Genomic DNA, 16900 nt, shown 5'->3' with positions numbered 1-16900 from the left:
GAATTATAAATCTAAGAAATGTAATATTTTGAAATTTTGGTCAAATTTAAATAAATATAAAATCTAAAATTAAAATATGATTGAAATAATATTTATAAACTTATTTTTGTTAATTATTGACCATCTGAATAACTACAGTTATAGATCTATTAGACTAAAGACTTAATGGTTAATTACATGTGGAAAACTACAATTATTTTTTACTAAATTATCTAATATGAAAATATCTTTGACAGATATAAAGAGATATCAGTACGTGGTATTCTAACTCAGTGAAAAACGTGATTATCAAAAGATAAATATATATTTTGATGTAAAAACAGAATACCCGATATTCAATATTCACTAGTTATCATTGAAGTTACTTCTTTAGTAATACAACTGTCAATATCGCATTATTATCTTAAATAATTTATTTAAAAACTGTGGAGAGATTTTCGGACACATACATTTGAAGTACACATGTTTCATGTTATAGAATTGAAAGCGAAGAATTGTAATATTTTAAGGGCGAGTAGTTGATGGAGCGGGGAAGTGATCAGGGCATAGAAGGAAGTAGGTTCCAGGAGTGTGGGCGTGGACTGAAATCAACGGCTACCAACTGAGTAGGAAGAAAGTAAATGAAAAAGGTAGTCACTCACCACCCTCTGATGATTTCCGTGACGCAAAAGATCTGTTCTGCATCAGGTTACGACGACGCGTGATTGGGTTTCCTCTTCTGCACCAAACACACTACCGCACTGTACAACACCCACAAAAAAAACCTATGTTTAATAATGTAACAAAACAAACAAACAAAAGTTAACGTGATCAAAACCGGAATACTTTGGCTACACACTATGTCAGAATTGTCTGCGCCATGCCATGTTTTTACCATGGACCCTTTTTACATCGGGACCCACCATCAAGAGGTTAAAATATTGCGACATGATATGGTTGTTGAATTGAAGATGAGATTGCGCACAGATTAACATTTCCCACACATATCCCGATGCGTAGATAACCGCCGTTTGGTAAGGTTTCGGTTTCCATCGTGGTTTAGATCAACGGTTTCTCGCTCCAACTCCATCCAACCAGAGAACGCCACGTCATGAAGATTTACATGATGGAATGGAAATATAACGTAGGGAGGTGGGCCCCATGGAAAAGGACCTTGTCGGGTGCTTAACTTAACCGCGGTGTAACGGAAAGACACCCCCTGCAAACGGCGTCTCTTTTTCTTGCTTTTGCCCCCCATGAAATCATCACTACCACCACCACCACTCACTACTGCACTGTCTCTCATACAGTGAAGTTGAAAGAGAACGTTGCGAGTTAACCCACCCTGTCCCCCACTGCTTCTTCGCTTTTGTTTTCCGCTTTACCATTTCCTCACTGTTGCCAACACGCTGCACTGTTGTTCTTCCAAACCAATGTGCCTGAGATCTGCGTGAGATTTCCGGGGAACCATGGGGAGCGTTTCGTCTGAAGACGGTTCCGACCAGCAGAGCGACCGCTGCGGCAGCTACAGCCTCAGCGCTGACGTCAGCGAGTCCGAGAGCTGCGGAAGCTTCTCCGCCCGCCGCTTCGACGCCGAGGGAGCTTCCAGCTCGGCCAACCTCTCGCCGCGTCCCCTCGCGTCTCACTTCAACTTCCCGCCTCCGCAGGTAATGCTTCCCGTTATTGGCGGCAAGGACGTCGTCGTTTGGGATCACAAGCGCGACCTCGATCTGTCGGGTAATCCTCCTCTCCCTTCTTTGGGAGTCACTTTATCTTTTGATTGAGAGTGAAGGAAAGCGAGAGTGGGTTATTGAGAGCGATTTCTTTTTTTTTTTTTTTGCAGAAGTGGAAATGATGAAGGAGCGGTTCGCTAAGCTGCTTCTCGGAGAAGACATGTCTGGTGGTGGAAAGGGAGTGTGCACTGCGCTTGCTATCTCCAATGCTATAACTAATCTCTCTGGTTAGTTACTCTGCCTTGTCTTAATTGGTTTGTTTAATGCCTTGGATGAATTTTGAGAAGAAAGTAGTAAGATGTTTTAAATGAATTGAATTAAGCTGAAATTAATTAATGAATTAAGCTTGGGAAGTAGTTTGTCCGGAGTTTATATGAAATCGAAGTGCCCTGTGCTTATGGATAATATTTTTGGAATGGAGCCTAAAAGTGAACACTCAAGGTTTGTGAAATGTGTGTTTTGATGGTAATTGCAGCAACTGTGTTTGGCGAACTGTGGAGGTTGGAGCCGCTGGCACCGCAGAAGAAGGCAATGTGGCGTAGGGAAATGGAGTGGCTGCTGTGTGTTAGTGATTCCATCGTGGAGCTGGTGCCATCTGTGCAGCAGTTTCCTGGGGGTGGAACCTACGAGGTGATGGCGACGCGTCCTCGCTCGGATTTGTACATCAATCTTCCGGCTCTGAAGAAGCTTGATGGGATGCTGCTCGGTATGCTTGACGGGTTTCATGACACGCAATTTTGGTATGTTGACCGGGGAATCATATTGGCTGATTCCAAGGATTGTGATGCCTACGGTAGACCATCGGTTAGGCAGGAGGAGAAATGGTGGCTTCCCTCTCCCAAGTTACCCCCAAATGGCTTGTCCGAGGAAAATAGGAAAAGGTTACAGCAATGCAGGGATTGCACTAATCAGATACTAAAAGCTGCTGTCGCAATTAATACTTCTGTGATTGCTGAAATGGAAATTCCCGGCGCATATGTAGAGTCCTTGCCCAAGGTAAGTAATCATGCCCTATGCTGCTTCCTAATTTCTGTCTAGTTATGACCGTGATGAGTATCATGCTACAAGTAGTTGGTAGCCATCAGTCCTAACAATGCATATGTGAGTTGCACTAGCTTATGATTTTTTTTTAAATGTATAGTTTTTGAGTGCTAAAATCATGGTTCGAGTAAAAAAAGGGTAGGAGTTCAGTAATTTCTTCATACGTAGTTGATACTCCTGTTACTTTAAAGTAGGCTAAACTTGCTGAAGACTGAAATGCCTGTGTTCTCTTGTGCAACCACAATGCAGAATGGTAAGGCTTGTCTCGGGGATATAATTTATCGATACATAACGGCAGACCAGTTCTCGCCTGAATGTCTCCTTGATTGTTTGGATCTTTCGTCAGAGCATCACACTCTGGATATAGCTAATAGAATTGAGGCTGCCATACATGTATGGAGGCTGAAGGACCATAAGAAACATCTAAGTTCAGCAAAAGCCAGACGGTCTTGGGGTGGAAAGGTGAAGGGACTTGTTGCTGACAGTGAAAAAAACAAGAATCATTTTCTTGCACAACGGGCAGAGACACTTCTAGAAAGCTTGAAACACCGATTTCCAGGGCTCCCTCAGACTGCACTCGATATGGCCAAAATTCAATATAATAAGGTATGCTACTTTTTCCCGTTAATCATTAGTTTGAATCGAACTCATAATTTATTCTGTTCATCTACATGGCGTGGCCACTGACTGGAATATATGTTAAAGCTAAGTTTCTTGTCAACGCATTGGCCACCTGGCATATTTTTATGTGCATCTGATTGAGAACTTCTACTGTCAGAGCCAGTTGGCATTCAAAAATCTAAGCAACCATTCCATGTCCTGACAAAGGTCTAAAGAACTATTAGGGTTTCTATGCTGAAGTAATTAGTGAGGGAATAATGTTAAGGATTTACTGAGACTAAATGCATTGTATTGCCGTGCAATATACAAACTTGTGCTTTCCCAATTTCATGGTCCACGTTGATGATTTATCGTAGCATTTTATGGTGTATGAACGCTGACAACATTGAATAGAAACCATATGTACAAGTGACCTGTGTTAAGGACTCTGGTGTTACAGATGGTTCATGATTAATGCACAATTACTGAGGATTGTGTTTGTGTTGGGAGAAGGGTGGCTTGGTATGAAACCTAAGTGCGTGTGGATTTGTTTTTTCCATTGCAGGATGTCGGGCAGTCTATTCTTGAAAGTTATTCACGAGTGATGGAGAGCTTGGCCTTTAACATTATGGCCAGGATTGATGATGTCCTTTATGTAGATGATAGTATAAAGCGATGTGCGGCTGCAGATTCTCTCTCATTGTTCAGCAGGGGAGGTTTTGGTGGCATGCCCATCCAGAAGAGATTCTCTCCTAGTCCCTTCTCAATTCAGCACACTCCATATGCCTCCCCATTTGCAACACCAACGTTTTGTTCCTCCTCTCCTGTTACTGGGAGCCCGTGTAGTCCTGCAAGGATACATGATATGAAGAGAAATGCTCCTAAGGAGGGTGCAGATTCGAAGACAGACAAGTTGGCCAAATCTGAGTTTGAGAGAGTTTGGTCATATGCCGGAAACCTCAGTGCAAGAAGAGCTTCCGGTGATGCTCCAGAAAGAGACTGAGTTCTTCAATTAGTATGACTTGCATCCATAGGTGGTCATCAATTATCTTGTCTTAATGTGGATCTGGCTAATGTCCTTGGTCCTGCTCCCTGTACATGAGGGTCTAATTTTTGTATATTCTTAGGCAGTATGAGAAGGCTTATGTTAAAAAATCATGCCAATGGATTATTAGTTCAAAATGTTTCCTCCCAAGTAAATTTCTAGTGGTAGGCTTCTATAATTTCCAAATTCTAAGTAGTGTTCAGGACTGCATAACCCATTCCAGATTCACCATCATACATATGTGTATGTACCCTTGCTCTCCCACCTCCCATAACATTAAATAAAAATTTAGTCAGGTCGAAACAGCACCAAACATCGCCTTGTCTCAAAATACCCTTTTAAGTTGAAAACAAATATATAAATTAATAGCTACTAACAATTACTATATTCAATTACCCCAAATTATTGCACACATTAAGAATAACAACACGTATATTTGTATTTTGAAATAGTTTTATTAAACAATTTTCGTTTTTATATATACAAAAACACTAATAAGAATAAAAATGTGATTTGAGGACATATAAAAACAATTAATACTTAACACTAGTCATTTTGACAAATTTTATACGAAACAACCCGTGAAGATGCACATGAAATTGTAAAATGTTTTTCTTCAATGAGTATTATTCTCCCAGTATATTGTTGTTCACGTAAACCGTATTTGGTTTTGCATCCCGTGAATGCTAGTTTGTATGACTGAGTTTAATGTATACTGATTAGCTAATAACTCTATCATTAAGACTAGTTTGTATGACTGAGTTTTTATTCAACGAGTATTATAGACTTACATCTTAATTTTCATCTCCAAAATTATAAACTCTATCATTAAGACATTTATTTTTTCTAATTATCTAATAACTACTACATTAAACTACTGATCCTTAAACTCTAAAACTGACAACTTTAAAAAAAAAAAATAATTCAATTTGACTCTTAAACTCTAACTGACAAAACATTTAAACAAATAAAGAATCCGATTAAATCATTGACATTTAAGTTTACCTTAAAGACTCCTAATATGGTTTCTCATAATGTTTGACGAATGAAAGTTAACGTTTCTAAGCAGAGATTAATTACTAATTGTCCAGGAGGACCATCCTTGAAGAAAACAATACAAGAAAAGCATATTTTAATTACATATTGAGATCAGAAATGGTTATCTAAACATGAATGTTATCATGGATTTGATCTATAAAGTCAACTATTGGGCCCGTGATTCTTGAAGAGTTTATGCTTACAAAATACCATTTTTAGATATGAATTACTGCTTGTATAAGAAGCAGATAGAGCAAATTGTCTGACTCTCTTAGTAGTCCTCTGAAAGTGAAGTAATAATGTAATATCTCCTCCTTTCAAATCTTAGCTTTTTTTGGACCACTTTGGGTTACCTTTGTATAGATGTGTGGTGGAAAGTCATAAAGTGTACAAAAAGAATTAGGATCCAAAGTCAAATTTATTGTTATTTACCTATATATATATATATATATATATATATATATATATATATATATATATATATATATATATAATCAATTATATATAGACATATTAAGTATGTTTTTAAGCTTATATAATTAAAGATAAATTATATATAATTGATTATCAGTATCATTACATTAATAACATCAGTAAGTTTTCAAGTAATCAAATTCTAAGATGTCTAGACAAAGATATTTTAAGCTTTGTTTCGTGTTAGGATGTCTTTATTCTCACTTCCATAATCTTTATCTCTTTCCAAAGTGTGAGACTGAGTAGCGTGGTTCACATAATTTTTCCTTTCATTTATGTACACATTGATAAAAACAAAAACGAATCAAATCATGGGAAATTCACTTCCTTTCATCTTCATATATAGTAAAACTTAGAAAGCAAATATAGTATTTGGACTAGGGAAAAAATAATAAGAAAAGAGTTTAATGCAATTTATTGCACTTTTTATTTTAGGAAACACCTAATAAATAAACTTTGAAAGGAAGCTATGTATATATATATGTAATGGAATAGGAGGCTAAGCTAGCCCCAAATGTAGTGCTTCTTTTGACCAACCTCACCGTCCAACAATTACAATAGAAACATCTTTTTATAGTGCCTTCTATTTGATATTTTATATCACACTTTTGCCTTTTTTTATTAGTTTCTTCTCATATTCCTAACTAAGTATCCTTTGTTGGGCTATGTATAACATATACATTGACACATGTTAAATATAAGTAATAGTCTTTTAATTCGTATAAAGTTGTATCGTACTTTTAGTTTAGTAAATTACATGTTCAATTCACTTTATATATTAGGGAAATGATATAATAATACGAATGGTTAATTTTACATTATCAATAAATATATTTGATTCAATAGATATATTAGAGAGTACAACCTAATAAAATAAATTAAGTTTCTTTATTTTAATTAGTCTAATTTTATTATAATAATATATTATTTTGTTATTATAATAAATACTATTATATATTTAAGATAAATATTATTTTAATTGAAATATAGATTATGATGCATGTTGATCTTATCTATTGTTTAATTTAATAATTATTCATACTTATCATATTCATATTATAAACTTTCTTATTATTTGATTTATAAGATCTTTTGCAAAAGAATCTTCTCAAAAATAAGTATTCAAATTAGTTTATGTTAGAATCTTGCCATGTAAATTCATGTTGAATTTGAAGGATCAAATATATATTAATATACTTGCACATAAATATAGATATGACATATGGTGCATTTGAAGTTTAGTTGGAAGAAGAAAAGAATAAGGTTGATAAGACGAGAACAATCCATAACTACAGAGCCACCAAACCTTACCTCCAATGGTTAGATTATGTTTGGACATTAGTGGTTCGGTGGCACTTGAGGAAGCCCAACCGCCCCACGTGACCCTCCCATTCCAAAATTTCATCATTACTCAATATCACTTTCTTCTTCTTTTTTTCTCATCACAACTTTATCAAATCACTCAAATCAAATCAAACGGGGGATTTCTATATTTATTCAGTTTTCAATAGGAATTCGGTGAGACTTACACATTAATCTTTAACTTCTGTGCTCCGCTCGTATATTTTCAATCTATCGTTTGGTTGTTACTTGTTTTGATCGGCAATGCTTCTAACTCGGTTGTCATTTTGGATCAGAAGGAAAAATACCTGTAAAAGATACTCTGATGCTTAAGTTAGTAGTGGTTTAATGAACGGTATAGAGTTTAAAGAAATCTGACAAATTAATTTATCTTTTAATAGTCATTAATGCAAACTTTAACTGTTTAATGATAGCTGTTACTACATTTATTGCGCCTTAATTCTACTTAACGGTTGTCGAAAATGAACCGCTGAAAAGCTTATAAACCGCTGAGAAGCTTATCGAGACTGATCGATAGTCTAAAACCGATTGGTAGCCTCTGAGCCCTAAGACCAATCAGTAGTTTGTGAGACCATAGTAATACCTTCAAAGAATATCATTGCTTAAATTATTTTTTTAACATAGATGCTATTGTTACTGTATTTAATAATCTGAATGATAATTTATCCAGAATAATTAATATAATTAAAACGAATTTTAAAAATAGTAAATAAGAAAAAAAAACAAAAAAAAATTTGCACCCTCCGACCAATCATGAAATCCTTTGTATAGGGTATGTGTATATTCACACAGAGAAACACGTGTCTATCTTCATATTTCACACAGATATGCATGATTCTACGTCATCATCTCATCATTATTATATATTTTATTAATAAAATTATCCAATTAATTATTTCAATGTATAATTATAGTTCACAAGTTAATTCAATTTCTAATATTGAAAAAAATATTATGATGTTAGAGTGATAAATATAAAATAAAATAATTTAGGTGAGAAGAGTGAATAAATAGAAGATGGTTGAGATAGAGAGGAAGTAGGGAAGAGCATAGAGAGAAAGAGAGAAAGATAGAAAAGGAAAAGAGTGATCCGAAGAGAAGTTGCTTTTAGCGGTGTGGGAGTCACGAGAGCAGCGAGGAAGTCACAAGAGTCACAAGAAAAGGGAGAAGCGTTGAAGGGAGAAAGAATGGAGACAGATAGTGGGAGGCTGAGCAGGAAGAAAAGTGGTGGAAACGGACAGGTTCTAGACGGTTCCAATATTATGGAGTTGGTTGGAAACGACCAGGTTTTCACCACCTTCGTCGACAATAAGTTCCACGAGTTAGACACAGACAGAGATGGCAAACTCTCTGTGAAAGAGCTCCAACCTGCTGTTGCTGACATAGGTGCTGCTCTCGGCCTTCCTCCTCACGGCACCAATCCTGATTCTGATCACATATATTCCGAGGTTTCTCTTTCTCCTTTTCTTACTCAAACCACCTAGTATTTCTTCTTCTACCAGGTTCTGTGTTCTAACTTTTCTGTCAAAAAAAAAAACAACCTAGTTACTGTTATATATCTTCCTTTCGTGCTTATGTTCCTGTCTGTTATAACCGCCTTGGAGTTTTGCTAATGCTGTGAGCATGATGCCGTCTTCAACCTCAAATTTATGTCACTGTAGTTCTGCTTCTGTTAAAACCGCCTTGTTATTACTTCTATTTCAGTTTTTAACAGACCAAACAAAAACTCGGTTTTTGGTAGATTAAGAAAATAACATTCTCGGTGCTGAGAAAACTGTTGCTGAGGAAATAATGTGGCGTTATATGGTTGAAACTTTTTCCGTGGCTTTAGTTTCGGTAGTATCCTGAATTGCCTTATGTGTTGGTGTTTGTAATGAATAATTATTGGTGTCCAAGGGGAATATATAATTGACTTATGTATCCTCTTTGTGATATCATTGTATCTTCATCTGATTTGTTTGGGTTCCAATGTCTGTTGTTTTAGCCATATTAAAATATTCTTCGTTTGTGGTTTAAGGCTTTAAGCTTTGTTTTTATCCAATGTCTTTGGCGCATTTGCAACATTTTTAATGTGCTTTCAATGCTTCGGACGTTGATGGAGAGGCAGACCTTAATTGATTTTTACAATTAGGTTTTCTGCGATGTTTTTTTTATTGTGGAAAATATAACATGTTGCTTGGAATACATATCCTTTTCGGGCAATTATGGAGCAAGTTTTTTGTCAAAATCTTGATTTCTAATTGGTCCCAGAAGCATCCTAATCTGTTTATGACAATTTGGACTTATCCTTCTATATGATAAAATGGTCGGTCCTGTAGGACTAGTTGCCTTTTGATTGCAAACTTTATGCAATTGATTTCTCTGCTCTACTTAACTTTTTGTGGTCATTTTCTTATCTCCGTGTAAGGAGGAATCTAACGAGGAATGTGGTAGAAAATAGACATAAGCTGGCATTTTGACATTTCAGCTTTAAATAATATGTAATTAAACTTAAAATATACTTGAATTTAAGACTGCTAATAAATAATAGTGGTAGAAAGTTTTGAGTTAGACTTTGCAGTGCAAAAAGTCAAACTGCTGTTATTCTATAGTCAATGATAAATCACAATAGCTGCATCCAGAAACAGAAGCCAATGTTTTCGTGGGGACAGCCAAAGGTTTTCTTTGGGTTAAAGCGTTCTCACCTACCTACTAAATTAGGCCAATCAATAAATTTATAAAGTCACAAGGAGACAAAAAAAAATAAAAGTAGCATTTGGTTCTAAAGTAACGTGACGTGATGAGGATTAAATGGATTAGTTTTCTCTTTATCATTTCCTTTAAAAGATTAATTATATTTGTGTGACATGACTTTGATTGTCCAATATGTTTGAACCAATCAAGAAGTAAGAATTGACATGGAGAATGACTTGTTCTGTAGGTGTTGAATGAATTCACTCATGGGAAGCAGGAAAAAGTGAGCAAAACTGAGTTCAAAGAGGTTCTCTCTGATATTCTCTTGGGTATGGCTGCTGGACTGAAGCGTGACCCAATTGTGATACTTCGCATTGATGGAGAAGATCTTCTGGAATTTGTTAATGGTTCGGCTTATGAAGCAGAAATGGCGTTTATATTCTCTCATATTGAATCCCCTAACAGATCACTGCATGACCATGTAATTGAAGCTCTTGGCAAGCTCACTGTGGAACAAGGAATTCCTCCTACAGCAGATTCTTGGGTAGCCCATTTACACATATGTCGTTGACTTTCTTTACAAATGTAACATGTTTTTTTTTTTTTTTTTTACCTTAAACACGATCAGAACAGTTTCTCATTTGATGCTAAGAGGCTCCTTTCAGATATATCTCAAACTTGTTTCATTTCCTTCCTCTTTTGGCTTATCATATTTTTTGCTGGTTTAGGTTTTAAGCAACATTGTAGAACCGGCACTGCTATCTCTAGATAGATCTGGTTTGGACAAGCCTGTTTCTCAGGAGACATTTTTGGAGGAATTTAAGGTAGTGGCATTGGCTGTGGCGAATCGTCTTAAGGAGCAACCAGTCATAGTTGCTCACAGTGAGAACATCTTTGATGGAAGTGGTGTTAAGAGACTACTATCCAACAAGTTTGAATTAGACAAGGTCAAATTTTTTTGTGATTGCTTGTAATATCTTCCATTTTCTCTCTTCTTTTCTTCAACCTCCTTATATGGAACACACCCATATATCATTTGTTGCAGACTTTGAACTCAGCTTTAGAGACTTTGCCTAAAGATCGAAATGGAAAGATGTCAAAAGAGTATCTACGAGTGGCACTGGACGCGCTGGCTCCATCTGCTGGTTTACCTCCCCTTGGTGCCATTGAAGAGGTATATATATATATATATATGGTGTCAACACACTGCCAAATTATACTACCATTAATCATATCTAGTTAATATTATGGTATTTGCTTATGGATATATAGACACAGTGATGAACATTAAGGTGTTTGGTTGTGCAGATGGATAAGGTTATTGATGAAGTGTTTAAGATGGTGAATGCAGATGAAGCGAAGATGGTGAAAGAAGAGGAGTTCAAGAAAGTTTTAACTGAAATACTGGGGAGCATTATGTTGCAGTTGGAGGGAAGTCCCATATCGGTTTCTTCAAATTCAGTAGTGCACGAGCCTCTAGACTCATCTTCTACACTTCTTCAGCCATCCTCTAGTGAAACTGCACCCTAGCTGTACGTACGTGTTTAACATATCACGGCTAAATGAACCATAAAATATATAATAAAATTTTATTCATATGTAAATTATCATTACTCCCATAACTTGTGTTTTTCTGTGGAGCTATTTGTGAATCTGAAAAATATACAAACCATGGAGAACGAAATCTGATTACTCTCAAGTAAGATTATTTTACTATATATAATAATGCATACATTATCAAACATTGCGAATGAAGCATTTGTTATAAAGGCAAATGTGAGTTCTATAAGTTGTATTGTATTGTCTAGTTGATATATAGTATCAAAACAGGTAGCAAGTGAACAAGTTTTTCACATAAAAGCTAACACAAATTTGTTGTATCTTTCCTTTATTGGTGAGAGTCATGGAAGATCGTTTAAAACGGAATTGTTAGGGATGGTTCCACAAAAATCCATAGCCAAGTTGAAGATATCATATTCTCCATCCACCCAATTCAAACCCTTCTTTGGTAGGCTAATGGAGACACTGTAATAGATTATGCAGGCCAAGAAAGGCCCGACCCAGAAAATCCAATGCCCATTCCATAGTGAGCCTCCGTGAAGTAACGCCGAGCCCAAACATCTTGCCGGGTTGAGGCCCGCACCTGCATAACCAGGCCTCCTTGTTACAGTTAACGACAGAAAAACTGCGAGTGCGAGGGATGCTGCTACCACGAAACACACCATTGGAAAGCCCAATTCCTTGCTCCTTTTCTTATCAAATGCCAGCGTGATACCGACAAAGAGTACCAGAAGTGTGCAAGAGAATTCCAACAACAAAACATCCTGCGGGTTTATGGAAGAACCTTGTCCTTTGTCACCAATCGCACAACCTCCCAAAGAATAAGTTTGTGCTAATTTTGGCTCCATCACACTCTTGAGTACAAAGAATCCAATTATTGAGCCAATGCACTGTGCCAGGACGTAAAGGAGAGCACGAGAAAGGGTGACAATACCCTTTAGAGCCGCAACGAATGTGAAAATAGGGTTCATATGACCCCCGGATAGAGGAACTATCACAATTAAAAACAAGAACACTATGATGAACACTGCAAAGGGAATAAGAAGCTTGGGATTGGACTCGTGTGATTCCAAACATGCAACAGTGCAACTCGTTAGGGTGAACATTAGTGCACCAGTTGCAATTAACTCTACCAAAGCTGCTTTCCACGTCTGAGAAAAGGAATTCAAAACATGTTATTGCCGCTCAGTATATATATATATATATATATATATATATATATATATATATATATATATATATATATATATATATATATTACTGAAAAGTACATAAAAATTATAACTAGATTCAAAAACCTCCACTGTGAAAATTTCATGGGCACCGATAAAGGTAAGAAATTTGGACTCTGAAAACTTGTCGTGAAACTTTGTGTCACCGCCATGAACGGCCATTGAAAGTTGGTCGTTCATTTCAACCACCTGGGAATTTGGTGGATCTGTTATGTGATATCTGCCTTCTATTTAACATTGTGAGTCTGCCAAACGCAATCATTGTGGAATCGCTTTCATGGCATCTTTCACCAAATATTAGAATTAACTTCCACCGATTTTTATTTTTTTATTTTTCTTCATTTTAGATTATCGTGAGAGAAAGAAGAGCACATAGTGTGGGTGGGAGATGAAAACTGGAACAAATGAAAACGATGAGGGGAGGTATAAATGCGGTGTGTGTGGATGAAAAGATAAAGGAGCCGAATAAGTCACTTTGAGTGGAATAAGTATATTAAGAAATGGGCACAAAAGTTACCAGAAGCGATGAAGAACCCAATTATCTATAAATGAATATTTCCAAATAAAGATTTTCTTTCATTGTTTGAGCCAGAATACGGATTGAAATTCAATGGTTGCAGTTATAAATAAGGACACGCAATAGCTGTACCACTAACATTGTCAAACTATTCTTTGATTCTGCGAACGAAACACCTCTGTCACCGGGACTCTGTGTTTTTAACTTTTACTTGGATCAAAAGGTTTATTCCATAACGCCATAAGCTTTTTAGTCGTATCTGTGGAGAGTTTTAATATTTTGAAGAACCTTTTCACATTCTCTCATATAAGAAGTTGGAAACTTTTCACATTCGAAGTAAAGGATTAAGATTAACACCGAAAATACTCTCAAGAAGTATTCTTAACTAAATATTTATCTTAGATAACACTATGAAAACATCAGGTTTTTAATGCAATTTCTTATATGATTGGACTCATATTTTTTATGTTTTATTTCTTTAGTTTTATTTTTGATGTTTTTATTTCTCTAGTTATATTTTTGATGTACCCAACAACTACTTTAACAAGTTTTTGTTATGGTTTGAATGTTGGTAGTGTCAAACCAAATTGACCAGCCACAATTCTACACAGAGACTTACATCAAAACTATACATGATACTGCATATTTTGTTTCAGACTTGGAGTTGGAAACCTGCATTGCATTGTTCTGGCAGATCCTTTGAGAAAGAAGTATTATCATAAACATCATGTTCTCCCTCAAGCCAAATCAAATCCACCTTTGGAAGGTTCATAGACACAATATAATACACCATGCATGCCAAGAAAGGCCCAAGCCAGAAAACCCAGTGCCCATGCCAGAGTGGTCCTCCATGAAGCAATGCCGGGCCTAAGCATCTTGCTGGGTTGAGGCCCACACCAGCATAACCGGCCCGCCCAGTTACAGTTAGGGACACAAACACTGCCAATGCCATGGATCCTGCCACCACCAAACACACCATTGGCAAGCCCAACTCCCTAGACCTTTTCTTGTCAAATGCCAATGTGACTCCCACAAAGAGTACCACAAATGTGCATGTGAATTCCACTAGCAAAGCATTCTGTGGCTTAACCCCAAAACTCACTCCTTGGCCATCAATGGCACAACCTCCCAAGGAATATGTGTAGGCTAATTTAGGGTCTATGACGCACTTTAGTATAAAGAAACCGATTATCGAGCCAATGATTTGTGCTAAGACGTAAATGAGAGCACGGGTGAGAGTGACAACACCCTTCAAAGCACCAATGAATGTGAAAACGGGACTCATGTGGCCCCCAGAGAGAGGAACTGTCACAACTAGGAACAAAAAGGCTATGATGAAAACTGCAAAGGGAACAAGAAGCTTAGGATCAGTCTCATGTGAGTCCAAGCATGCAACAATGGAAGTGGTCAAGGTGAACATCAGAGATGCAGTTGCCGTTAATTCTGTTAAAGCTGCTTTCCACATCTGAAACAAGGAAACTAAGTTTTTATTCTTGTTAACAACAAATTACTTTCTGATTCACCTATGTTGTTACTGTGTGTTCATGTAATCAACTATACAATTTATAAACTCATTTTCAAAGTAATTTACTGTCTTATCATACTGGCTAAATGTTGGACAGCATTATGCTTCAGCTGTAAGAACCATTTATTCAACTGGTAACAACTGTCAAACGTGTATCATTATAAGCAACAGCAAAATTTAGTAAGGTAACTGTATTTCATAATAGATAAATCAGCATCATAAATGAGTAAAATGTTATCATATTTTGTGATTTTGTTTAATTCTTTTTTCTGAGTATATAGCTAGGTTTCGTTTTCTCAAATAATAGGTTTCCACCTGTGCCTCTTAAACTGATATTATATTAACGTATGAGTCATAGACTATGCATGGGAATATGCTATCACGCATAGCACTTCACGGAAAGACACGATAGGACAAGACAACGTTCTATAATTTTCTACAAGAGAGAAACACACAACTTATTAAGATTGGATTAACTTCTACTCACTAGTGTAGAATACAACGCGTCTTTTAATCATGATTATAAGGGAATGCTAATCATATGATAGTATGGTGGAAGATTATGAAATTGTCAACTTCAACAATTATAAATATAAAACATTATTTGTTAAAATGTAATCAAGATATAGATATTAGATAATGTAGTTTATGACTGTCCGGTCAGTCATTAACTAAAAAAAATTATCAATTAGAATATTAACAAAATTAGTTATTAAAAATAATTAGGTTAATCCTAAATCAAGTTAGGGATACATAGGTCGTAGTTGGATTATCAATCATAATAAAAAATCTATCACCGAAGTCTGTTTGATATGCAGGTAGTTAGTAACTTTTACTACATATTTATTATAAAATTATTCGAACAAATCTTGACTTGAACGTCAGAGTGTTCTCTGCATATGGCACCTAAACAGATTAAACGTTGTGAAAATATCTGAAGAACTAAATTGTAACTAAGTTAAGAGACACTTCATACTAGAAGACTTAAAATCCTACAAACCGAAATACATAATTAAACTTTAAATAAGTAACAAAAATATTAGAGGATATCATAAGAAGAACATAAAATTTGCGTTAATTAATTATACCTCTGGTCGGAAAATCTCATGTGCACCAGTAAAAGCAAAACACTTTCGCCTTACTGATTTCTTTAACAAGGAACTGACTGGTTTGTTAGTATGATCAGATCTCGAAAGTTGTTCAACAACTACTACATGGGAATTAGCTAAGTCCATGTTTCCAGGGTTTCAAGAAGAAAGGGATGGCTGGATTCTATTTATAGAAACTACTTTTACAAAGCATATTAGCCACCTTAATTATAAGGGTGCATGTGATCGAAACTGGTAAACAAAGTGCTATTTATAGAGACCTATAGGGCCAAAATAAGTTTTGGCGTTAATTCGTCTTAAATATCACAATGACTACTGCATAATGGTTTGATGGAATAATGTGTCTGCGTAAATGTCTAAGACATGGATAGGTTTGAGCTCACTTCTTTCTAGTTCTCCACAACTTCTTCGCTGTGAACAAAGCTAATTTTTGGACCTTTTTATGGAAATTCCAGCAATTTAACTATTCAAAAGTTGACTAGTACGTGTAGAATAACATTACCATAATATCAAGACTCTATTTAAAATGGATATTATAAGAAAACATTAGTACTATTCTTGTAGCTATTCCTGCTTTTTTGTTTGTGTTTTTCTTACGAAGTTATGATCAAAGCTGATGCATTGTATTTAGAGGGCATATTTTAGGTATATACTGAAAAAGATAGGTCTTGACAGGATCAATTATCCTCTGCAATCACCGAGCTATTATGCATGATTTTTGTACATTACTTGGCAACGAAATGCTTATCCAACTTTCTTTTCTGATTAAATGTGATCTATGGTTGATCAAACAACAATACAACTAGCAGAACACCATTAAATAAACAAATACTATTCTGATTTATATTTTTCTTTCTTATGTTCTGGAAAATGAGAAGACTGTTACCAAAAAGGATGACAAAGGCATACACTATATGATTGCTTCTGGACTTTTTAGGCAGATGCAACAACGAATTAAGCTAAATTGAAGTTCAAAAACAAAAATCTGATAGCCAAATTTGCAGCCTCATTT

At 35.8% G+C, this 16900-nt stretch overlaps 4 protein-coding genes across 9 annotated transcripts; 2 read left to right on the top strand and 2 right to left on the bottom strand.

Moving 5' to 3' along the window:
• Positions 1-1184: 1184 nt before the first annotated feature.
• On the top strand, positions 1185-4535 carry LOC108340758 (rop guanine nucleotide exchange factor 1). Its single transcript, XM_017578322.2, has 5 exons — positions 1185-1716; positions 1823-1939; positions 2188-2708; positions 3003-3359; positions 3919-4535. The coding sequence occupies exons 1-5, from the start codon at positions 1449-1451 to the stop codon at positions 4354-4356; spliced, it is 1701 nt and encodes a 566-aa protein (XP_017433811.1). The 5' UTR covers positions 1185-1448; the 3' UTR covers positions 4357-4535.
• A 3706-nt stretch (positions 4536-8241) lies between these two features.
• On the top strand, positions 8242-14866 carry LOC108338859 (uncharacterized). Of its 6 annotated transcripts, none has more exons than XM_052877650.1 (6): positions 8283-8720; positions 10193-10489; positions 10674-10892; positions 10991-11119; positions 11254-11477; positions 13911-14866. In XM_052877650.1, the coding sequence occupies exons 1-5, from the start codon at positions 8460-8462 to the stop codon at positions 11473-11475; spliced, it is 1128 nt and encodes a 375-aa protein (XP_052733610.1). In that variant the 5' UTR covers positions 8283-8459; the 3' UTR covers positions 11476-11477; positions 13911-14866. The 6 variants fall into 6 exon arrangements, with proteins under 6 accessions (XP_017431396.1, XP_052733610.1, XP_052733613.1 ...); XM_052877653.1 differs by having other exon boundaries at positions 11254-11481; XM_052877652.1 differs by lacking the exon at positions 13911-14866 and adding an exon at positions 13085-13440.
• On the bottom strand, positions 11393-13067 carry LOC108338861 (aquaporin TIP1-2-like). Its single transcript, XM_017575908.2, has 2 exons — positions 12804-13067; positions 11393-12656 (listed from the first exon to the last, which is right to left on the bottom strand). Exons 1-2 carry the CDS (start codon positions 12915-12917, stop codon positions 11847-11849), a joined length of 924 nt encoding a protein of 307 aa, XP_017431397.1. The 5' UTR covers positions 12918-13067; the 3' UTR covers positions 11393-11846.
• On the bottom strand, positions 13907-16014 carry LOC108340061 (aquaporin TIP1-2-like). The gene is made up of 2 exons (XM_017577290.2): positions 15868-16014; positions 13907-14719 (listed from the first exon to the last, which is right to left on the bottom strand). Exons 1-2 carry the CDS (start codon positions 16012-16014, stop codon positions 13907-13909), a joined length of 960 nt encoding a protein of 319 aa, XP_017432779.2.
• Between the last annotated feature and the right edge of the window lie 886 nt (positions 16015-16900).

The sequence above is a fragment of the Vigna angularis genome, chromosome 5 (genome assembly GCF_016808095.1).
Source record: "Vigna angularis cultivar LongXiaoDou No.4 chromosome 5, ASM1680809v1, whole genome shotgun sequence".
Taxonomy (NCBI): Eukaryota; Viridiplantae; Streptophyta; class Magnoliopsida; order Fabales; family Fabaceae; genus Vigna; species Vigna angularis.
The sequence above is the reverse complement of the archived record's forward strand: the minus strand, read 5'-3'. Positions and strand labels throughout refer to the sequence as shown.